The sequence below is a fragment of the Macaca thibetana genome, chromosome 2 (genome assembly GCF_024542745.1).
Source record: "Macaca thibetana thibetana isolate TM-01 chromosome 2, ASM2454274v1, whole genome shotgun sequence".
NCBI classification, from domain to species: domain Eukaryota; kingdom Metazoa; phylum Chordata; class Mammalia; order Primates; family Cercopithecidae; genus Macaca; species Macaca thibetana.
Window position 1 is genome coordinate 113,198,777 of NC_065579.1, and position 25,490 is coordinate 113,224,266.

The window sequence follows — 25,490 nt, forward strand, 5'->3', positions numbered from 1 at the left end:
TCTGTGAAGTTATGAACAGTATATTGCTATAATTATTCTATTTTATTATTAGTTACTCTTGTTAATATCTTACTGTGTCAATTTATAAATTAAACTTTATCACAAGTATGCATATATAGAAAAAATATAGCATATATAGGGTTTGGTACTATCTGTCGTTTTAGGCATCCACTGGAGTCTTGGAATGTACCCCCTGTAGATAAGAGGGGGCATTACTTTAAATATACAAAGAAATAATATTATTTCAGATAGCAAACAGTGCTATAAAAATATAAAAGTAATTTTAAAAATAAAAAGATTTGATGCGTATTTCTAATTAACAGCTCTAGCACAGAGTAAGGCTGATACAAGATTTCATAAAAACTCCAACTCATTGTGTTAATTAGTTCAACCATTGTGGAGGACAGTGTGGCGATTCCTCAAGGATCTAGAACCAGAAATACCATTTGACCCAGCAATCCCATTACTGGGTATATACCCAAAGGATTATAAATCATTCTACTATAAAGACACATGCACACATATGTTTATTGCAGCACTATTTACAATAGCAAAGACTTGGAACCAACTCAAATGTCCATCAATGATAGATTAAAGAAAATGTGGCACATATACACCATGGAATACTATGCAGCCATAAAAATGGATGAGTTCATGTCCTTTGCAGGGACATGGATGAAGCTGGAAACCATCATTCTCAGCAAATTAACAAAAGCAAATTAACAGGAAACCAAACACTGCATGTTCTCACTCACAAGTGGGAGTTGAACAATGAGAACATACAGACACAGGGAGGGGAACATCACACATGGGGGCCTGTCAGCCTCCAGGCCCTAGGGGGCTAGGGGAGGGATAGCATTGGGAGAAATACCTAATGTAGATGATGGATTGATAGGTGCAGCAGACCACCATGGCATGTGTATGCCTATGCAACAAACCTGCACGTTCTGCACATGTATCCCAGAACTTGAAGTATAATTAAAAAAAAAAAAAAAGGGAAAAAAAAAAGAAAGAGGAAGAAAACCCTAAAAAACAAAACAAAACAAAACGAAACTCCAACTCATTGCATACAGACAGATTCTAAGCACGCAGTGAGAAAAGGAACCACAGCATGGTCAGTTTGGGGCCGTCTATTGGAGATGGATGTTTCTAATATAATGGGCCCCTCAGATGAACAAATTAAATTCACATTTAAACCATGGTTACCAGGGAAATCCTATTGGTGAGAATCCACAGACATTTCTGAGCTTCTAATGTGGACATCACTGTATGAGAAGTAACGGGGAGCAAATCAACGAGAACAATTTCTTACCTTTAAATTATCCCCTCAACTTCTAGCATGACTTTCCTAAATCTCAGCAAGACTTGGCTGGTCTCAAAATGGGATGCTAACATATTCCCATGCTGCATATCCGGATGAACACGTGGCTAGGCTGGGATTGTAGCAACAGCAATGACTACCACCACCACAGTGGAAAACACCTTGACAATCCAATGTGGAACTGTATATTAGACACACATTTAGGGCACTAATCTAGTATATAAATTGCACAGTTTTTAATCTCAGCTTAAACTTCCTTTTAGCCTTGCGACCTTTGAGCCAAACTCTGTGTCTCTGTTTCCACATCTGGAACATGGGAATAAGAGAACTGACCCTACTGGGGTGTGGCAGGGATTAAATAAACTACAGTCATCCCTCAGTAGGAGCAGGGATTAGGTTTCATTTCCTCCTCCCCACATGTACCAAAATCCTCAAGTTGGCCATGCAGAACCCACGTTCTGAAAAATGGGTTGGAAAAAATTTGTATCATAATCTGTAAGTGAACCCATACAGCTCAAACCCATGTTATCCAAGGGTCAACTGTAACATAAAATGAGTAAACTCCATACAGTGCCACACAGTAAAACTCACCACCCAATAATAGCATTAGTAGTTATTATTGTTTAAAATTACAGAAAAAATTCACTTCCAAGCAACTTTATATAATACCTTTTAGAGAGTTATAAGGCAACTGTAGGTTAAATGCTTTGTAACTAAGTCATTAGCAAATCAAGAGCAAAAAAACTTTGCAGCCTTTTCTAACTTTAAGGAGAGAATAATTGCCTTAAAATTAGAATACAAAATAAAACCATCTAAATCTTTCTGTGGAATGATGGGACTTAATGGTGCAGAAAGAGTAGGTTGGATTTAATTTAGTGCTTTAATTTAGCTCTCTGGGCTTTTGTAAAGAATAACTAACTACTAGGTATCATTTTCATTATTGTGTCAGATTATCAGATACCTCATTTATGTACTGATTTCCATTTTCTTTTCAAAGTTTTGTTATACCTTTCTGTTCAGAAGTCAAATAAAACAATGATATGCTAAAAAGGCTCTGTGAGGTGAATGACAATTCAATTTCCCCCAGTGTTGGCTGACTGCATGAGAAAATAAGGAACTGGAGCAAGTTGACAGGATCTTTAGTTGCCTAGATTTATTTCCCAACATTTTCAGGGTGTGTTAATTGTAACATTTCAGTTAATGAAAAATATTGTGATTAAACACTGATATGGGTGATAAATGGACTTTTGAACAGATATGATGGTAAAATGCTATTTTAAAAACATTGGGAGGAAATAATAAAAACTCTTTTGTTGATTGGACCATTATTACGAGTAAATTAGGCTTCCCAGGAAGGCAATAATTTTTTCAAATCACCAGGCTACCATCATCATAATTATTCATGGTGTTGCTGAGCTGTTATTCCACTTAAATATAGTCTCATTCTACAGAAAGCTTATATAAATTATAAAAAAGGTAGAAAGATATAGAAACGTTAAAATATCAGAAGGAGCAAACTGACTATTTTAGACTAAGAATTATACCAATTATCCTTATTAATAATTATGCTAATTATTCTTATTAATATTGATGTGTAATGTAAACATAGAAAAATGCAAAAATCATAGCTGTATGGCTCAATGAATGATCTGACAGTGAGCCATAACCACCACCTGGGTCAAGAGGTAAAAGCTTCCCTTCCTTTTTTTCTAATCATTACACTCTCTTCTCTTTACAAGTGAGCCTAGTGACTTCTAACACCATGGCTCAGTTTGTCCGTTTTTGAATTCCATATGAATGGAATCATACAATATGTATTTATTCTCAGTTGTGTAGCTTTGATATGGACAGGAGACAGGGAAATACTGGGTAGAAGAGGGTGGTTCCCTGGCAAAGGCCTGGAAATCTGTGGCCTTAAATGGGAACAGGCATTCCTGTTTTCTTGCCCAAAAGTTGCCATTTGGCCTGCCACGTCCCCTATCATGTACCATATAAACCCCAAACCCCAGGTTCCATGAGCAAATGAACAGAAGAGCAGAAGAGCGGCAGAGAAGGAGAGAAGTAGTGGTGAAAAGGACATGTGGATGCATGGAGGCTACTTAGAAGGCTATAGCAATATTCCAGGCTGTCTTCTGCTGCACTGAGTCTGCTTCCCTGGCAGAGATGTGTAAAGTTTGAAGAAATGCTGGTTAAATCATCTCCCTGATCCCATCAAACCCTTTAAGATTCTCTGATTCTGTTAAAGTATGATTGTTTTTTGAAAAATTATTCATAATATTACTATTAATATCCTTACCAATACTATCATCACTTTCTACCACTTAATAAAAATACATATGCCAGGCCCTATGCAAAACATGTTATGAGTATTATTTCATTTAATCTTTGCAATAACACTTTAAGGTGGGTAGTAAAATACAATCCCTATTTTTAGATAACTTAATTGGCACGAATTACATAGTAGTATTGTGAGCAGGTTAGTATCAGAATTATATTGTGAAGCTTATGCAGCATAAGAATGCAGAAAGTAGTTTAAGTTAGAATGCCAGCTTTGGGTGTTGGTGGTGGAGTTAGATACTTTCTTTCTGATTGCCCTAGGAAGGGTGTTCATTTCTGGTTTACAAGGCCAGTGTATTAACTTATACTACGAGGGCAAGATCATTTGAGTAGGTTGTTTTCGATTAGGGAGACCAGTGGTATTAGGATTAGAATTGTAATGAAGTATATTATGGATGCTACTTGGCCGATAGTGATGAGGGGTTGGGTTACTGGTTCGCTTCCAATTCAGGTGAGGGTCAGTAAGATTGTGATTAGGAGTCAGAATGGGAATTGGCTGAGTGGGCGGAATATTATGCTTTGTTGTTTGGATTTGTGAAGTATGGGGATGACTGCTAGGATAAAGATTGATAGGAAGAGTGCTAGTACGCCTCCCAGTTTATTGGGGACAGATCGTAGGATTGTGTATGCAAATAGGAAGTATCACTCTGGCTTAATATGTGGGGGGGTATTTAGCGGGTCGGCTGGAATGTAGTTATCTGGGTCGTTTAGGAGGTTGGGTGAGAGTAGTGTTAGTATCGCTAGGATAAAGAGAAGGAGGACTAGACCTAGGATGTCTTTGACTGTGTAGTAGGGGTGAAAGGCGATTTTGTCCGAGTCGGAGGAGATTCCGCAGGGGTTGTTTGATCCTGTTTCGTGTAGGAATAGTAAGTGTACGGTTGTGAGGGCGACGATGATGAAGGGTAGGATAAAGTGTAAGGTGAAGAATCGTGTGAGAGTGGGGCTATCAATGGCGTATCCTCCTCAGATTCACTGGACGAGATTAGTTCCGATGTATGGGATTGCTGATAGTAAGTTTGTGATTACCGTTGCCCCCCAGAATGATATTTGGCCTCATGGGAGGACATAGCCCATGAAAGCTGTTGTTATGGTTATAAGAAGGAGTATGATGCCAATGTTTCAGGTTTCTAGGAGGAGATATGAGCCATAGTAGAGGCCTCGGCCCATGTGTAGGAAAAGGCAGATGAAGAGTATAGAGGCACCATTGGCATGGAGGTAGCGAGTGATCCAGCCGTAGTTTACGTCTCGGGTAATATGTGCAATTGAGGAGAAGGCAGAGGAGGTGTCTGGTGAGTAGTGTATTGCTAAGAATAGACCTGTGATGATTTGTAAAATTAGGCAGGCTGTAAGAAGTGAGCCGAAGTTTCACCATATGGAAAGGTTGGGTGGAGTGGGTAAATCAATGAGGGAACGATTAATTATTTTTATGATTGGGTTGGATTTGCGTATTGGAATCATTAGTGCTTTTATAGTTGAAGTACAACGATGGTTTTTCATACCATTAGTTATGGTTGGAGTCCATATGGAAGCAATGACATATATTTTGTTTACATTGAGTGTATTATTAGTCATGGGATTTGTGGGGTTTTCTTCTAAGCCTTCTCCTATTTATGGGGGTTTAGCGTTAATTGTTAGTGGTGTGGTTGGTTGTGTGATCGTTTTAAATTGTGGGGGGGCTTATATGGGTTTAATAATGTTTTTGGATTATCTGGGGGGTATGATGGTTGTTTTTGGTTATACTACAGCAATGGCTATTGAAGAGTATCCTGAGACATGAGGTTCGGGATTTGAGGTTTTAGGGGGTCTTTTAGTAGGGTTGATAATGGAGATGGTGTTAGTTTTATGGGTTTTAAGTTTGGATGAGGCGGTAGTAGTCGTGGTTAGTCTCAGTAATACTGGTGATTGGGTGATTTTTGAGGGGGAGGAGTCAGGATTAATTCGAGGTGATTCTATTGGTGTGGGTGCCTTGTATGATTATGGGCATTGATTAGTGGTAGTTGCTGGTTGAACACTATTTGTTGGTGTATACGTTGTGATTGAGATTGTTCGGGGTAATAGATTACACTATTAGAAATAGAGCTAGGGTAAGGGGGATAAGGAAAGAGAGAGAATAGAGTTTGATTATGCCTTTTTGGGTGGCTACAGTTATGGAAGCAGTGATATGTGCTTGTGAGATTATCTTAGGTATAGATTTTTCTAGTCATGTTGAGTCTAATAGAAGGAGAGCTAGGTTTTGGCCTATGAGTAGATTTTGATAGGGGATTGTGCGGTGAATTGTGGTGGGAAAATATCCTAGTATGTTGGAAAATTTGAACATTTGTGATGGATTTTTTATTTTCAGTTTGTTTGTTATAAGGGTGAGGTCTAGGGCTGCTAGGAAGCCTAGAGCAGTTGCGCATAGGGCTGAGAGTTTTAAGTAGAGGGGTATTATTGGTTGGGGGGGGTGAGGTGGGGGGGATGCTGTTGGTGATAAGGAATCCTGTGATTATGCTGCCTATTGTGAGGCGTTTAATTGGGTTTAGTAGGGCGGGGTTGTTTTCGTTAATGTTTGTTAGAGCTGGAAAGCGGGGTTGTCCTGTTAGGGTGAGGAGGATAGTTCGAGTACTGTAGGCGCTTGGGGCTTGGAGAGGTTAACTAATGTCATAAGGATATAAATCCATCCTTTTGATTCCAGAGACAGTTTTTTAAACTAGTGCATTATACCACCTCATGAAACCCTTTATTCTACTAGAAGCCAATTAATCTCATACTGAGCTGAATAGTTTAACCAATTTTTAACATTCAAATATGAAAATATATGAAATGCCGTATTTCCAATGACAACATGTATTCAATGTCAAAATTAGTAACTGTGTCAGTCAGAATAAGGGTACTTTATGCTTGATAACAAAAAAACCCTCAAATCTCAGTGACTTAAAAACAACAAATGTTAATTTCTTGCTCTTGTTAAGTTTTTATAACAGATCAGTATGGGGACTCTGTTTGTCACAGTCATTAAGTGACTGGGCTGACCGAACCACTATCATCTTGAATGTTTCTGGTAACAGTGTCAGAGGAAAAGATAATCTGGAAGGTTTCATACCTACAATTTAAATGTTCTTGCCAAGTAATAACACAGGCCCTTATGCTCAATTAGTTGGCTAGAACTAGTTGGGTTAGTTGGCTCCACCCCAAAACAAGGAAACCTAGAAGTGCAATACAACCATGTATTTGAAATCTGGAGAGCTGGGAATATTTGGGAAACAGTGTCAGTAACTACTATAGACAATAAATCTTCAAGGAAGTCAGAAAACATGCAAACAACTTTTGCTACATACATTTCAGAATTTCTACCAAGAGTACCGACTATTCACATTGTTTATTTACCCCAAGTTGAGAGAATGTTAGAAGAGAGGAAATATAGAAAACATGCTGAATTCTGGTAAAGTTCTTCACTGTATATGTAAAATATAACTTGAATCATAGTCATATCTGGGATTCAAGCCCTGAACATGCCAAAGTAGTATATTTATTTGCGTTTGGGCTAGATACAAATGTTTAGATGGTAAATGCAATATTTTACTCCAAGTTTCATCGTACCCACTTAAGTAAAGCCATTATTGGTGAACTGGGAGAAAAGAATACTAAACAACCCAAGCCTTACATTAGGTTTTGAATATTAAGATATTAGAATAAAAACTATTTCAATGCTTCATAGAAATTTTATTCCAAAAATCCTTGGCAAGGCAAGTCCATAACTGTCAAATTAACTACAAGTGTGCTATTAAAATTTCTATTTTATTTATATACAAAGAGAAACCTCTTAAAAAGTTTTACTTTCTGATAAATATTTGTAGTAATACCAAATAAAATAAGAAATCATCTTATTTCTTGCAGAGACTCTCAGAGTACTCAATTGAAATTTGAACTACTTTTATCGACTATGTGTGAGAAAATATAGTTGTTTTATTTATAAATACTCTATGAGCTCAACTACAAAACTAAAAACTGACAATGAAAATATAAAGGCAAATCAGTGGCATCTTTGAAGCATTTCACTGGAAATGGCTGTTAGAAGATAAATTCTTGTTGTAAGTGATTTAAATGCTTGAAGAAAAAGTACATGTGGTGTTGGTATGCTAAAAACGTAATTAAAATTTATATTGCAAATGCTAGTTTAGAGAAGAACTGATTTTAAAAGCCAATGATGTTTCCTGTAAGGGCATTGCTGTGGTATTTTATAATAGATGGCACCTTTTTCTAATTTGAAAGCTACATATTTTAATAGAGAATGGCCCAAAATGTTTTTAAGGTCAAACTGGAAATATGTTGATGATTTACAAAAATGCAAGCCAAGTGCTTTATTATATTATACTACCAGAGTGTTATTGTAGTTTAAAAATATCATTAAATCAGCACAAACCCGCACTTATCATTTCCTACACATTTTTCACACCAAGCTGCCTTCTGACTATGAGTAATCTGTTAATCTACTCTTCGCCTCACAATCCGTCAAAGTGACAGATTCATTCCTTTCCTAATACATAATATCTTCACTTACTGTATGCCTTGCTGCAACTTTCTTTTTTGCTAGCACTGAAATTTAGAAATTCACAAGCAAATTTAGAGAATGTCACATGACTGGTTGTTCTTGTTTGCTTCCCATTTCTTCTGTTATTCCAGCAAAAGAAGCTAAAATTTTTCTGGACTTCTAATGTGAATTAGCAGTATTTCCAAAATGAAGGCAATTTCAGGTTTCAATAGGAGTGTTGTTGAAAAGGTAGGAAGAGGGCAGGTGGCAAAAAAAAAAAAAAAAAAAAAAAAAAAAAAAAAACCAAAAAACAAAAAAACCCCGAAGTGCATCCTTCACCAAGTCAAAACACTGATCATAATGGAATTTTCTTTCAGTATTAGTGGCCAATGTATAGATTCTCACCCCCTACCCTCAACTCTTACTAAGGTGTAAAGGAAAAGATACTCCTTTGGTAGTTTAGAGATGAGCTGCCCCCCCTAAAAAAATGTAGTTTCATTAGCATAAATGTCACTGCTTAATTGAAAGCTATACTGTAATTTTACTTAAGCTGAGACTTTCATTTTATCATAGTATTGAGATCAGACCAGGCCATATCTCAGGTTTCTTGTTCATTGCTATTTTGATAATACAAATGGTTCTACTGCTTTAAAACTGTTCACTACTAATTCAACAGAAAATATTTTACTCTTTTTGTCTTGCAACAGATTACAGTTGCTTTTCAGCCTATTAGTTCTGCAAATAAAGAGAATCAAAGACTGAAAAATATGAGAGTATGTACAATTCTAACTCACTTACTTTCATCATAAATAATCGATAACAAAGTACATCATCTACAAATCGCCATTTGGCCTCGCTTGTTACTGAGCCAGTGTCCACACAGTAATTCAAAGGTCACTACTGTTGTTAACCTCAAAAGTCAAAAGCAAATAAGTTGTCTACCTCAAAATGTGGAAAGCTGCCTTCTAACCAGTCTTGTTTCAGAATATAGTTTTTTTTTCGCATGCCTACACCCAACATCCAACAGCATTTTCTTGTCCTGAGCACCAAATTGCATCTGATTTGTCTTAATGGATGGCAAAGGAGCTAAAGGCTTTTAAAAATCAATGGACAAGGAAGAGTCAACAGAACAATAATGATAGTGTTAATTCAGTCAAATACACTAAAAGTTGTTTGCCATTTTGTCTTCAAGTCATCTTAAACAGCCTGGATGTTTGACTTCTATGGTATTTATTATACTGAGTGAGTTTTTATATGGTAATGAACAGCATAATATGAAGCTGTGAATGCTGGTAAACATAATGCATTGCTAGAGTGAAAAATTATGTGTTTTAACTTTAATCAACTCAAAATGTAATGTTTTTCATTAACAAGAGAAACAAAAAAATTATAGGGAAGAAGTAACCAACTGGCAACAAAAGCAGAGTCTGCGAGTGGGCACACTTCTGGAAAAGCAGTGATTTCTCCTGAGCCAGGCTCAGTAGATGCCCACCTCTCCTTGGCACTGTCCCGAAAATGCTCACACACTGCCTAATGACATGCACTGTGGACCTGGCTCTGCTGGAAGGCCACAAGCTCATTAAAGTCACATGGTAGATACTTAAAAAATACTCATTGAGCATTGCAGAAAGTATGAGCTACAATACTCTGTGAATCATTTTATGCTGTAGGGGTTCCCTGTTTAAATGACAGGGAAGCTATTCTGCATTAGATTACAAAATGAATAATGAGATCATAAGTCTACGGATGTGACTGGCTGTAGCCATTTAACAATAATTACGGCCTTCCATTTTTAAGGTTCATCTTATTCTCCTACACCTCAACTTGCATTCCCTCCCCACCTCCAGACAGAATGGAGGTGATTGTTATAAACTAGAATTAGTACTTCTATTTTTTTTAAAGGTTCTCATTACTCTTGAGGGGGAAGCTGAATCTTTTAATTAAAAGCTGAAACTGTAAAACATTAAAATGGTAAATAATTGCTTTGGTAATTACCTTCTTTAACTAGGTTGTGGGTCAAAGGTAATCTGAGTTTAGCATCTGGATGGATAACAATTGCTGGGGAGGCCTCAGTAATCTCAGGAGCCCCACTCTCCACTGGTTAAAGATGTCAAGATTCTGCCAGGTACGTGGCTCAGGTCTGTAACCCAGTCCTTTGGGAGGCCAAGGTGAGGGAGGGTTGCTTGAGCCCAGGAGTACGAGACCAGCTTGGGCAACATGGCAAGACTCCATTTCTACAAAAAATTAGCTTGGCTTGTGCTTGTGGTCCCAGCTACATGGGAGGCTGGGGTGGGAGAGTTACCTGAGCCCGGGAGGCCGAGGCTGCAGTGACCCATGATTGTGCCACTGCACTTCGGCCTGGGTGACAGAGTGAGATCCTGTCTCCAAAAAGGAAAACGTAGAAAAAGCAGAAGTAATAGCAAAAGCCAAGATTCCTCAGGTATCTGTCTAGAAGCCTTTGGGAGGTGAGGGGAGAAGATGTGATCTATTGTTCTGAAACTCCTATGGGAATAGGTTTCATGAGTTTATAATTTTGGAAAACATGACAATAACTGAAAATTAATTAGTATTTCCTAGTTGTAATGCCTTTAGATTCTTTCATGGAGTACAAAGGGAAAACTAGGGAACTCAGGTGGAAGTGCTGAGTCCCAGTGGCCCAAAAGAGACCTGGTCAGAGAGGAGGCAGGTGTCTCAACTAAGAAAACTGGAGGGTGGGGTTAGCTGATGCTCAGGCAGGTGGGTCCAGACATGAACATGAAGCGAGTGAAGACAAATAAATCTTGGGCAGGTGGGCAGGGGTGGGGACCGAGACATTTGTTGTGATGGCTAGTTGGAGTCTGGGTCAGTGTAACTGGACCAGGGAAACAATTTGAGCAAACTCACTTAGGTAGAAAAAATAATCAGAACCAGGACTGAAAGTGGGCTTGGCAAGTCAACAAGTGCCAACAGCAGAGGACGGAGGAGGAGTGATGGGTCAGGGGACCACCAGCTGCCCAGCACTGTCCACTCACATTGTACTGCTGGTGAGTTGCTGGGTCTCCTGGAACCCATGGGAATAGTGGCCCCTGGAGTTGTGCAAGGTGTGGTCCAGGGTTAAGAGTGGTCAGAGGTGGAAAGCAGGATGATTCTCGAGGGATTCAGTTTGCTACTAGGGGTGCCCTTAACTGAGGCTTTCTCTGGGGCAGGCAGGGTTCAAGAGGTTAGAAAAGCCATTCTGAGGTCTTGCCTCTGCTGTGGATCGGGAAGGAAAGAGGCCCAGATGGATGCTTTTTGTATCAAGTGCTTTAAACATCTATTTTAAAGGTAGAACAGTTGACTAAGGACCTCTTCAGGAGCAGAAGGGGTAGGGAGTCACTTAAATTTGACAGAGCACCAGCACCACAGCTTCAGGTTCTCTCTCTCTAGCTCTTGAGACACACACACATACACACGCACAGGCATGTCTTGTTTTATTGTGTTTTGCTATATTGGTCTTCACAGATGCTGAGTTCTTACAAATTGAAGGTTTATGGCAACCTGTGTTGAGCGAGTCTATCAGTGTCATTTATCCAACAGCATAGACTCACTTTGTGTCTCTGTGCCATATTCTGGAAATTCTCTCAATATTTCAATTTTTTTTCATTACTGTTCTATCTGTTATGGTGATTTGTGACAGTGATCTTTGATGTTACTATTAAATTGTTTTGGGACACCAGGAACCATTCCCATATAAGATGGCAAATTTAATAAATGCAGTGTGTATTCTGACTAATTCCATTTGACCAACCATTCATCCCATCTCTCTCTCCCTCCTTGGGCCTACCTATTCCCTGAGGCACAGCAATATTGAAATTAGGCCAATTATTGGTAATAACACTACAGTGGACTCTGAGTGTTCAAGTGAAAGGAAGAGTCATGAATCTCTCACTTTCAATCAAAAGCTAGAAATGGTTAAGCTTAGTGAGGAAAGCATGTCTAAAGCCAAGACAGACTGAAAGCTAGGCCTCTTGCACCAAAAGCTGAGATGGGAATGCAAAGGAAAAGTTCTCGAAGCAAATTCAAAGTACTACTCCATAGAACACACAAATGGTAAGAAAGTGAAATAGCTTTAATTGCTGATATGGAGAAAGTTTGAGTGGTCTGGATGGAAGATCAAACCAGCCACAACATTCCCTTAAGCCAAAGCCTAATCCAGAACAAGGTCCTAACTCTCTTCAACTCTTTGAAGATTGAGAGAGGTGAGGAAGCTGGAGAATAAAAGTTTTGAGTTAGCAGAGGTTGGTTCATGAGGTATAAGGAAAGAAGCCATCTCTGTAATATAAAAATGCAAGGTGAAGCAACAAGTACTGATGTAGAAGCTGCAGCAAGTTATCCAGGAGATCTAGCTACAATCATTGATGAAGGTGACTACACTAAACAACAGATTTTCAATGTAGACAAAACAGTCTTCTATTGGAAGAAGATGACATATAAGACTCCCATTATTAGAGGAAAAGTCAATGCCTGGCTTCAAAGCTTCAAAGGACAGGCTGACTCCATTGTTAGGGGCGAATGCAGCTGGTGACTTTACGTTTAAGCCAATGGTCATTGACTATTCCCAAAATACCAGGGCTCTTAAGAATGATGCTGTTAATAAATCCTACTCTGCCTGTGTTGTATGAAAGGACCAACAAAGCCTGGATGAAGGCACATCTGCTTATAGCATAGTTTACTGAATATCTTGAGCCCACTACTGAGATCTACTGCTCAGAAAAAAAGACTCCTTTGAAAAGATTACTGCTCATTGACAATGCACCTGGTGACCCAAGAGCTCCAATGAAGATGTACAAGGAGATGAATGTTGTTTTCATGCCAGCTAACACAACATCTATCCTGCAGCTCATGGATCAAGGAGTAATTTTAATTTTCAAGCCTTATTACTTAAGAAATATATTTTGTAAGGCTATGGCTGCCATAGGTACTGATTCCTCTGATAAATCTGGGCAAAGTAAATTGAAAACTTTCTACAAAGAATTCACCATTCCAGATGCCATTAAAAACATGCAGGATTCATGGGAGGAGGTCAAAATATAAACATGAACAGAAGTTTGGGAGAAGTCAGTTCCAACCATCATAGCTGACTTTGAGGGGTTCAAGACTTCAGTGTCAGAAGGAACTACAGATGTGGTAGAAAAAGCAAGACAACTAGAGTTAGAAGTAAAGCTCGAGGATGTGGCTGAATTGCTGTAATCTCATGATCAAACCTGAATAGATGAGGAATTGCTTCTTATGGTAAGCAACGAAAGTGGTTTCTTGAGATGAAATAACTCCTGGTGATGACAAGGTGAACACTAGTTGTAAAGACAACAAAGTATTTGGAATATGACATACACTGAGTTGATAAAGCAGCAGGGTTGGGCAATATTAACTCCAATTTTGAAAGAAGTTCTACTGTGGGTAAAACACCTTCAAACAGCATTGCATGCTACAGAGGAGTCTTTCATGAAAGGAAGAGTCCAATGATGTGACAAACTTCATTGTTGTCTTACTTTAAGAAACTGCCAGAGCCACCCCAACCTTCAGCAACAACCACCCTGATCATTTAGCAGCCATCAACATCCAGACAAGACCCTTCACCAGCAAAAAGATTATGACTTATTGAAGGCTCAGTGACTGTTAGCAGTTTTTAGCAGTAAAGTATTTTCAAATTAAGGCATGTACATTGCTCTTTTTAGGCATAATGCTATTGTACACTTAATAGACTAAAGAACAGTAACATAACTTGTTTTGTTTGTTTGTTTGAGACAGAGTCTTGCTCTGTCACCCAGGCTGGAGTGCAGTGGCGTGACTCGGCTCCCTGCAAGCTCCGCCTCCCAGGTTCACGCCATTCTCCTGCCTCAGTCTCCCGAGTACCTGGGACTACAGGAACGTAACTTTTATATGCACTGGGAAGTTGAAAATTCTTGTGATTTTTGCTTTATTGTGGTGGTCTGAAACTGAACCTGCAATATCTCTGAGGTATGCCTGTATGTATATATATAATGTGTATATACGTATGTGTATGCATATAAATAATGGTTTTCTTTTTTTCTATTTGCTTACCCAGATGCTGTTAGCCTGGTGAGGACCGAGTACACCTTCTGCAGCAGTGGCAACCCAACCAGATTTCTAGCAAGTGGTACTTTGACTCCATAAAATAGGTGTGAATAGGCCCATACAAAGAAGCAACTGCCAGTAAGAATACAGGGTGAACACACTCATTCAATTTTAGAAAACCGTCTCTACTTAGAGGTGTAAAATGATATCAGATACTTTATCTTCGGGATATCTTTTAAGGGATCATTTAAAACAAACTCATGTAAAAGGTTTCATTTATTATACACGGGAATACGGCCCAGTACCAGAGACCCTTAAGGGAGAGAAGTATACAGGTGTTCATGGGTTCCAGCTAGTTGGGATACACAGTGACGTAGCTAGTGTAGAGAGATGAGGGGAGTTCATTTTTCAGTGGTGAGATTCACTGAATTCGACACCTATTTTTTAATGTGTCCCCTATGTGCTTGGCAAGTGTATCCCTTGAAACTAGGGAGACACTGAACAAGTGAGATAAGATTTTCACACGCATGCAGTTTATATTTCAGCATTCGAGAAGGAGCAGTGTGTGTGTGTGTGCGCGTGTGCATGTGTGTGTGTAGAAAACAGACAAACAAGGAAATATCAGTTAGTGGAATAATGTGATGAAAACAAAAAAGATAATGTGCTAAAGGTGACTGAGGAGCTATTTTAGGGTGGACGCTAAGAAAGGGCCTCTTGAGGAGAGGATGTTTATTTAGGTGGAGACCCTACTGATAGGAAGAGGCAGCTGGGAAGCAGCCTCGAGTAAAAGAACTCCATCTAGGCAGCGCTCTTAAGTGGAGACCAAGCCTGGAGTATCAGAGCGAAAGAGAGGAACCAGTAGAGAGTGGGCAAGGTGCTCAGTGGTGTGAAACACCATCCCAGAGGTGGGCTTCCAGGGCCCCAAAAGCCAGAGTAAGCATAATTTGGTCCCAATGGCAATGGGAAACCACTGGGAAGTTTTACATGGAGCAATGCCTGCGTCTGATTGAGGCCTGTCAGTACCACTTGGTTGCTAAGCAGAGAAAAGTCTAGAGAGGCCTGAGAAGCAGAGAAGGCAGGTTTGGAGGTTTACGGCATTTGCCCAGGTGAGAGGTGATGGCAACCTGCACTCAGACTATAGCAGGGAAAATAGAGAAAAGAGGCTGGATTTGGCATATACTATGTTTGAAGGGAACACTTGCTGAGTCTGGACATTTGGGTGGATCCAGAGAGACAGAACAGAGATCACCCTTGGTTTCTGGCTTAAGCAAAGGTGGGGAGGGATGATGATGGCATTTTCTGAGATGGAGAAAAGTGAAGAAAGATTTGCAGAAGAAAATCAAGTTACCTTTTCAATGGCTGGATTTTAGGCATGATGGCAGCTACATAGATCAGTTTGGAATTCAGGGAGGGTCAAGACTGGAGATATAAATTTGAGACTCATTGGAATATAGGAATATTAGAAACTATTATTAATTATTATGTCTTAAAGACTAGGGCCACTCCAAAGGTTACCAGTGCCTATGGATCTTTGAGTCAGCAGGGAGTGGTACATGCATGAAAATCAGATTTAAACTCTGTCTAAACCAGGGCCTCTCATCAAAACACGATTCTATCTGGTTATGAAAGAAACAATATCACTGTCCTCCTATTTCCAAGAAAGGAAAGGGCAACTCTTGCAGAGACACAGAAAAAAAATCTGAAATTTAACTGGTTAACATTTAGGATGAAGATTTTCATTTTCCATGGTGTCCAGGTGTATACCCCACTCACTTGCTCACATCCTCCCTCAACTCAAATACTGAAGAAACTCCTGCCCTTGACAGGCATGTGCTGAATAACACTGGGGTGGGGTGGGGTGGGGCTGGGGAATAAGAAAGAGAGAGAGAGAGAGAGACAGAGAGAGAGAGAGAGACAGAGAGAGCACCCTGCCTTAGAGGAACTTCGTGAACAGCCTGACAGGTCATCAGTCCTCATCAGGGCCCTCAAAAGAGCAGTTGTGAAATCTGTGGGAATGGGATTATGAAAGAAGAGGTACTGAATCTTTTCCTACATGAAACCAACAAGAGAAATGATAAAAACAACAACTGATGCCTTCGGTTTCATAATCAAATCATTATGATTTAATGCAAAAATCTGGATAATAGGAAACAGCAATAACACTGTGTTTTGAGAAACAAAATGTTTGCTTAGTTAATAAGGAAGTCCTCTGTCATGTCTTGGTTTGAAGGAGGACTATTTGTTAAAAATTCAACTTGCTTGTTTTAAAATGATCCAAACGTAATCATTTGAAGACAAACATTAAAGTTCTGTACTTAATTTTATTAATTTATGCATTTTCTCTCTTTTGTGATGGGAAGCTAAAAATCTGAATCAATAGAAGAGATGCCCATCAGGTTGCATCGTGACAATTGGAAAGGAAAAAAAAACATGATGCCACTGTTGTCAGTCCGGAGGAGCCACACGGGTTACAATGACAGACTGGATTGCCTTGGCCAGGCCGGCTGAGCCAGCGGGAACTGAGGTCAGTGGTTATTAATCATTTGTCAAAGACTGCAGGGCTTCATCAGAAAATTGTGGTTATAAGTATGTTTATATCACACAAACATGTGGCAAGGCTGCAAAGGATTCAGGCCCTAACACAATCTGCAATGACATTTTTAAAAACTACAGATAAGTGATAAATCATTGAGCAAACACTTTAGAAAACCATGCCATTCTTTGCTGTTTGAGTATTCTGACTTATTTTGTGTATTATCTATTTCCACGAACATTTAGAACCTTGCAAAGCCTTTGACTACATTCCTTCCTCACCCTAATTTTCCAATGAGTTGTAAAAATAGCAAGTATAATCATCATTTGAAACGAAAGACTGGTTATTGACTCCATCCCTATGAATAGACAACCAGAAGGTAATCACAGCTTATTTCATAAAACTCATTCCTGAGCAGGAGTATCTTACGTTGTTCTGAAGAGTCTGTGTAAGCTTCTAAATAAACGTGCCTAAGGGACAGCTCTAAACCCCACAAACCAATAGATGGCATTTTAAAATAAATGACTTGAGGCTGCAAACGGCATCCATTTTGCTCTGTTTGGCAGCATGCAAGTGTACATGCTAGGAAATGTTTCTCAACGTGAATGAAGTGTGAAATTGTTTCCTCCTACCACACACTTCTCTAAATTATGTGAGATTATGTTAGCCATTTCTGCACCTTGTCATAGAGGCTGTCAGTGCCCTAAGAGACAATGTTTGGTGGACGCTGGAGGCAAGGGCCCCAGCATCTGAGATGCTGCTTAAATATCAGTCAGTGTGTTAGGAAAAAATAATGGAAAATATCACCTCATGCCTAACAGCATAAGGGGAAATGGCTTTGTTGCAAATCTAGACACGCAAGGGTATGATGAAGTGAACCATATATATTTCAATTCCTAGATTGTAAACTTCTGAGCAAAATGATTACTGTTGCATCCCACCTTGATCCAATGTCAAGCACTGCCCTATGAGTGAAAATGAATGACTTTACTGTGAGAAAAACAATATATGAATATATGCAGCGATTTAGCTATTTTCATCCTAGAGCTAACTCTTTAAAACCGAAATTTACCTGCCTTGCAGATTGTATATTGTCTTTATTTTAATCCTACACACAAAAAACTAAGAAGATAATTATGTTGCAGAAATAAAAGTCTTTCCAGAATAAAATGTGCATGAGTAATCACTCCATTCCAGCCTAGGTGACAGAGTGAGACTGTCTTCAAAAAAAAGAAAAAAGAAAGAAATAGGAAAAAAAAATGTGCGTGAAAGACTGGGGATACTGGTTGTTCTGTTACATTAATAAAGCTAATTGAAAGGTGATTCTCTAAACATGTATATATGTGGGCACTAGTCTATGCAATTTAAAAAACTTAGGATTTTTGGTCTCTGGAGTCGTGCAGATATCTCACTGAGGCTCATGTGGCCACTACATTTTCCAGAGGTCACCATCACGCTTTCTTCTCTGTGGAAGTGCTTGTCCACACCACCCTGTCTCTGCCTTGTTGGCATTACTCTAATCACAGCCACACTTAATTCAGGAAACCAAGAGCCTACCTGCGTTTTATGTAATGTTCAGAGCCTCCATACCAGAACTTTCAATCAAGGGTTCAAGTTAGATGCTTGTTTATCCAAGAGGGTGGACTTCAGAGAATTACCTTCTCATTTCTTATATTTTTTCATATTAATTATCAATATCCCTTAAATTTAAAGTTCTATATTTTAGGGTCCAAAGCATTGGGATACTAATTGTAAAAAATATAATAAATACAGATCTTAAGAAGAATTAGAGCTTTCAATTTTAAGTTAAATTACATGCATTACATGACTCAATTTATTCCATTTTTATATGATGATAAATACTGACCTCATAATTTTATCATCTTCTGTATTTATGGCCCAATAATGCCTTCCTGCCAATTCTCCTAAGCTGCTGAATTTATGAACCAAGAGGCAAGTCACATAATCTGCAAGTTTTCTGAATGGTTACATAATAAGTTTTTAGGAAACTGGTAGATAACTTGCTGGCAAATGGGGTTGGTGGTATTTTATTTTTGGCTTTAGAATTTGGCCTTTTTATTTCATTATGCAGAAATGTAAATTAATTTTCCTTAAATAAATGAACATTTAATTGGTTGCATAAGATATGCCCTCTAACTGGTGAATGATTTAATATTCTATCTTGACAGTATATCTTTGGAAATCAATTTGTAAAAGAGATATTTAAAGTTGCATATTACCACATCTAGATATTCATCCATTTATTCAATTATCCATCCAATATTTATAAAGTATGTTTTCTATACAGGACAATGAAATAAAAGTAGTGTGATCCTTCAATGGCGAGACTGGTTTATGAAGTAAAGGTTATAATGAGTCTTGTAAAAGTCACAGAATCATAAAGTTGGAATTGGCCTCAGAGAGCATGCAACTCAAGTCGTTGCTTTTACACATGAGGGTATTCGTATTATTAAAAAGATCTGGAGAGGTCAGAGGCTTGTCTGAGATTATGAGAATTAGGTCCCCTTTCTCCTTTTATTGAAACAAATGGCTCCACTGTCTAACATATCTTACTATCATTCTCATTTGTTCAGACTACAAATTAGTTCTTTTTTTTTTTTTTTGAGACAGAGTCTCACTCTGTCGCCCAGGCTGGAGTGCACTTGTGCCATCTTGGCTCACTGTAACCTCTGCTTCCTGGGTTCAAGCAATTCTCGTGCCTCAGCCTCCTGAGTAGCTGGAATTATAGGCATACGCCACCACACCCGGCTAATTTTTGTATTTTTATTAGAGGCGTGGTTTCACCACGTTGGCCAGGCTTGTCTCAAACTCCTGATTTCAGGTGATCCATCCGCCTTGGTCTCCCAAAGTGCTGGGATTATAGGCATGAGCCACCATGCCTGGCCCAAATTCTTAATTTGTTATAATTTGGACCAAAGTTGGATTTCCAGTTACCTTGAAAGCTTACTCATACATAGAGAAAAATAATTTGTTAGGCAAATCTAGATGAGCTGCAAGATTCTTAGCGATGTGTTCACCTATCAAGAGATAGCTAATTTTAAGAATGTTAAAACACCTTCTTATATATATTGAAATTCTAATCTCGGTTTTAAACTCTTTAATATATCTATTTATGATAGTGACAATTCACCCTACTAGGTAACATGAACGAATGACCAGAGCTGGTGTACAGAATAGAAACATTTAGAAGAGATTACTAGTAAAGAACATTTACTCATCTGTGTCATGAATATTCTGGGTCCCAGTAAAAGTCCTGTTAACCATTTACGTGGTTTCCTGGAAGCCATGTTCATTTTACACGGCTTGGTTCATTGTTTATTGCTGACTGGACCAGAATGGGTACTTGGCCCAAGCTACACTAATCACATTCTCTCTCGAAAAAGGAAGTTGAGACGTAGTCTGTCAGCCTCTACATGTATGTTGAATTGTGATATGTACACTTAAGAGCTGTCAAATGGCCATATGTGGACCATGGAGCAGAGAAAGCTGGTCTTTAGACGAATGGAGCAGAGGAAGCAAGCAGAGATGGAGTGAAGAGACTGCCTGGCTGCCTCTTGCCTTTCTAGTTCCAGTTTCAGGCCCCTCCTGAGGCCTGGCGGCCTTTGAGTTCTAGAATACAGCCCTGTATCTTATTCAACAACCATCCGCCAACCCGCCTTTCTTACTCTTTCTCCTTATCTCTTTCTGTCTTTTAATACTAGCTAAGCTGTTTTGTAGTGTGTAACCAAAGAGTCTTAACTCAGACACCATGCAATAGTTAACACACCCTCCATAGGACAGCCCACAGTACAGGTCAGATGCATTTGGATAATGAAGTGCATCACAGTAACTAAGACTCTGTAGGTAGGCTTAAGATATGTGGACTTTTCAATAATTTCCTAGTGTATGATAAAAACTGATAAGGTAATACTGATTTATATGGATAAACTAGCTTATATACTTGTTTATCAGAAAGTTATAGAATAATAAAACATGTATTTCAAAACTCAAATTCAGATCTGCTTGTTCCCAATGAACCAAAAATAATGAGGTTTTTCCATAGTGACAAATGACTCATATACCAATGACATTTTTGAAATAAAATAATTTTGAGATTATAAACTTTTAAAGTTATGAAAAAAGAGACTGGTCATTTGAACTTTTATAAACTATCTTGATAAATTTAAGGGCACCAGATGATATAAAAAAGATTTATGCCTAAAATGTACCAAACATCAGACACCTATTAAAATAAAATAGTTATGCAAATAAAGTAATGAATAAATTAACACTTAGTAAGAACTTGCTATGTGCCAAGAACTGTTCTAAGAATTTTTCATTTGAATCTCCCCAAAATTCTATGAAATAATTCTTATGCCTGAATTACATGGAGTCAAATGACTTACCCAAAATTTCACAGCTAGTAAAAGGTAGATATTTAAACCTAGGTAGACTGTTACCACTATTCTAAAGTCCAAAGAAGACAAGTAGACGAACTAGGATTGAAAGAACATAAGTTTAGAAGCCAGAAGTTTTGGAAAACAATTTCAGAAAACCAAGAAAAATCTACAATCTTCTAAGTTAAAACAAAACAAAACAAAAATGTAGATTATTAATGATTCTTACCGGGGGTTAGAAGGAGAAGGTGGGTTCATTTCTTTCTGATAGTGGTGACCCTGGTTGACAGGCTGTAAAAGACAAAACATTTGTGAATGTTTAATCAGCACAAACCTATTTACATGTAAATTCACATGCACTCTCATTACTGTAACTGTTTCCTTGGACACAACCCACAAGAAGGGTATGGGTTTATTTTACAGATCCAGCAAATTGCAGAGTGGTATAAATGAGAAATCACATTTATCATTATTATTATTTTAGTGGCCCAGTCATTGGACCTCAAAGCATCTATGATGTAATTAAAGTTCATTTATTGAGATTTTCCTCTTTGTGGAATTTTTATGCTGTTAACATTGGTTGATATTTTCAGACACAGGAAAACAAAACCAAACAAGATATCTCATGGAACTAATGCTGCAGTTCAAGCATCATTAATAACAGAAACCCAGACACACAGAAAACATATTTAGTCTCAATGTTAGTAAGTTTGTAAAGATAATTTCTATTACCACTAATGAGAATTACACATGTAAATCTTAGGTCAAGGTGGTCATTTTCGCCAAGTGTATAACACAACCTCAAGTACTGATCAACAAGCTGAAAAAAATGATGCCAATACCTAACAAAAATGTGAAATCTCAAATATTCCCTCCACAAGAAACCTTTCAGTTACATTTCAAAACATAGCTGAACAACTATATCTCATGTAGCCTTAAACACTTGCTTCCAACGAGACTTGATCTTTTTCCTTTGTTCTATAAAGGGAGAAAATTCTGTCTTCTGTTTGAACATCAGCTCTAAGTATTTATGTGGTTAGCAACAACGTTTCTAATAAGAAATCATTTTCAACGTTCTCATTTTATTACAATTTAGTTTAGTAAACATGTTTAAACTGCATTCAAAGAGCTTTAGCTACTTCCATACCCAGTGGAGTTGGTGGTTAAGGCTTTCTCACCCATCATAATGTGGCCCCTGACTGAGGAAAACAACGTAGCCATGGTGCCTGTATATACAGAGCTCATACTCCTTAGTTTCTAGATATTTCTCATTACAATAAGTCTCAAAATATTAATGACGTAGGTGATGGAAATTCTTCAGAGTAAACTGTCTTCCTCTATAAATTATCTCTTGGAAGTGTTCCTTTAATTTAAATCAAACACCCCATCTGATAATCACAGTCACTTAGCCTGACTACCTGTTATGCACCATGAATTTAAATGTACTCAGATACTTTGGTAATTGAACCAATATCAATGCATCACCATTTCAGTAATAAGAAACAACAGCTGGGAGAATAGTGGAAGGAAAAACATGTCATAAGACATATTTGATCTCACTAGAGAAATAAGACTTTCAGCGATTTGCAAGTGAAATTTGGTTCTATGATTTAGGCTTTATTATTTCACAGCAAAAAAGAAATTAGCAAGCAAAGGGCCTAACAGGTTCTCTGGATGAACTCACACTGGTATAGAAATACTCCCAATAACAAATTCATTGGTATTCGTCCAGTATTTCAGCTGTACTCAGGCCTCCAGTGAATGGACCTCTGCCTATTTATTTTCAGAGGCATTTCCATAACTCTCTAAGCATCACAGTCCTGATATTCAGGTGAATTTCCATTTCTTAATTTTATACTATTAATTCTATTTATACCCATCCCCAAACCTCTATTCCAAATGACTTACTCCATCCCTTGGAAAATAGAAGTGGTTACAGAATCCTATCTTGTTTGTGACTCAGCCCCTCCTCGCTTTGGACTATACAGACTGATCCCTTTCCATCTTTGCTCATAGTGATTTTTAAGTGTTAGAAAAACAAAAAAGTAACCAATGGAAACTTTTCAAATAAAAACTGCTGACATGAACAGATAGAAAGGTGAACAACTAGCTGTCTGAAGCCAGACATCCTCACCTACAAATGGATATTAATGGAGTTCAGGACATGGCATTCGCAGTAGCAGGAAGGTCACTCTCACCTTCCCCTGTTCTCCCCTGCAGCTGGTCATAAAACATAGGTAGGATTTTCTGACCACCTCCTGGAGCAGGTCATAAGATGCTCATTTGAGAGATGCCCTCCCTATCCCCTGAAGAAAGGAACATCCTTATCTCTGAAGACACAACGACACAGAGAAGAATCTGAACAAAGGTTTTGCTGATTTTCTTCGTTTATTTCCATTAGCTCATATCTCCTTTGCCCAATCACATTTCTCCACCACTTTCCCCTCTTCATCAAACCTAGAGTAAAAATATTCAAGTTTCACTGTTTGTTCAGGTCTTCATTTCCTTATAAAGACTCTTGTATCATGGAAAACTTACATGAAATAAATTTGTATGTTTTTCTTTTGCTAATCTGTCTTTTGTTACAACAGAGGCCTTGGCGATGAATCCAGGATGGATGAGAAAAAGATATTTTCCTCCCCTACAATATGTTTATATACATATGTAGCAGTAAATCTATTTCTAGGTAGGTAGCATGCTGTGAAAGTACCAATGAAATAATACAGAATTTGTTTCGATTTTGGCATTCAGCCATACCCAGAGAATATCGTAAGTAGATGCAAAGGGATGGCAACCAGTATCTACAATGAACTATGACTATCATCATAATGGCAGTGACTGATAGTTATTGAGTACTTATGTTAATTCTTGGTAGATATGATCTCATTTGATCCTTAGAGCAATTCTGTGAAATAAATAGGATGAACAACTCCATTTAACAGAAGAGGAAATTGACACTGGGTATTAACCCAGGATCATGCCTGCTGGGAAGAGTGGAGCTAGAATGTGAACCCAGGCAGTCTGAGTCCACAGCTTACCTTCCTAACCACTTGTCTGTAGTGTTTATTCCAGCTCGAGAGTGCATCTAGAGTGGTGACTATTTAAGTTTTTGAATAACAAATATGACAAAATCAGTTCTGTTTGTGGCAGGAAAAGTGACCCTGAAGAAATACATTTATTTGAAATATATACGACTCTCCTTACCACAAATTAAATTCATTGGTTTTATTCTCAAGATATATCATTATGTATTTAAAATTTAAAAAATGAATTTTGCCACGTTACTAAATTTGGGACAATCATAAAATATAATAGACAGTACTCTGAGAATAAGAAAAGTTTATTTCCTGGGGTGACTTTCATAGTCACTAAACAGAACAACTTGCACATTTCAATATTTCCTCCTGAAAGTACAGATATTACACTGACTCTAATATCAGTTTTTGTATATCATTTCTATAGCTGTATAAGAACATCTGCTCATATGATTTATCTGCAGCTTAGCACAATCAACTACATACCTTTTCAGTTCAGAAGGATAAAAGAAAACTCATTCTACCCAAAGAGAGCTGAGAAGTTAATGAATCTGTAGATTAGAACAAATTAAAACCTATTAACTATAAACAGCCTAAATGCCAATATATTATATTTTGAATACACAGCAACCAGGAATATCATGCAAAAACGCTGATATGCTGTCGAACAAAGAAATAGAACAGATCCCAGAAACTCAGGACCTCGGCCTTTTGGTGGCGCTGTTGCTATGTGCTAGTGCCAGGCAAACAGTATTCATATAAAATTAACTACCACGGAGCACAAGAAGCTTTGCTTTTCCATGATCAAGCTGCTAGAGATTTTGGGGTGAGGGAGCGAAATGAAGGCGAAATAAAAGAACAGGAGATAAGATAATCCTGCCATGTTAAAAGGTAAAGACAATATTTTTATGTTGTTATGTGAAACCTATGAAAATGGCAATAATGTTGTTGCAAGGTTAATCAAGACCATAAATAATTTGTCTGAGAACCTCACCATATGCTGGCAATTTTATTAAGTGTATTTTGCCTCGTTATTCTCCAAATATTATGCTCTGCAACATGCCATGTTGATGGATGCATGCAATGAGTTTTTCTTTTCTTTTTTTCTTTCTTTTTTTTTTTTTTTGTAAGCTAGAGACTTATGTGCTTGATATTAGCTTACGGGAATTCTTTTTTTTTTTTTTTCAAGAGATGGGGTCTCATTATGTCACCCACACGGGCCCTAAATTCCTGGGCTAAAATCCTCCTTAGCCTCCCAATTAGCTGGGAATACAGACCTGTGCCACCACGCCCGGGTCAGGTT

General features: G+C 38.1%; 1 protein-coding gene and 1 pseudogene across 4 annotated transcripts in view; both read right to left on the reverse strand.

The window, feature by feature from the left end:
- LOC126948836 (B-cell CLL/lymphoma 7 protein family member C-like) overlaps positions 1–25,490 on the reverse strand; it is a 1,005,321-nt pseudogene that overhangs the window by 87,094 nt on the left and 892,737 nt on the right.
- CFAP20DC (CFAP20 domain containing) overlaps positions 1–25,490 on the reverse strand; it is a 307,261-nt gene that overhangs the window by 47,056 nt on the left and 234,715 nt on the right. For all 4 annotated transcript variants that reach the window (XM_050781227.1, XM_050781230.1, XM_050781228.1 and 1 more), the window contains one exon: positions 21,382–21,443. In XM_050781227.1, coding sequence (XP_050637184.1) covers positions 21,382–21,443 — 62 coding nt within the window. The remainder of the gene's footprint in view (positions 1–21,381; positions 21,444–25,490) is intronic.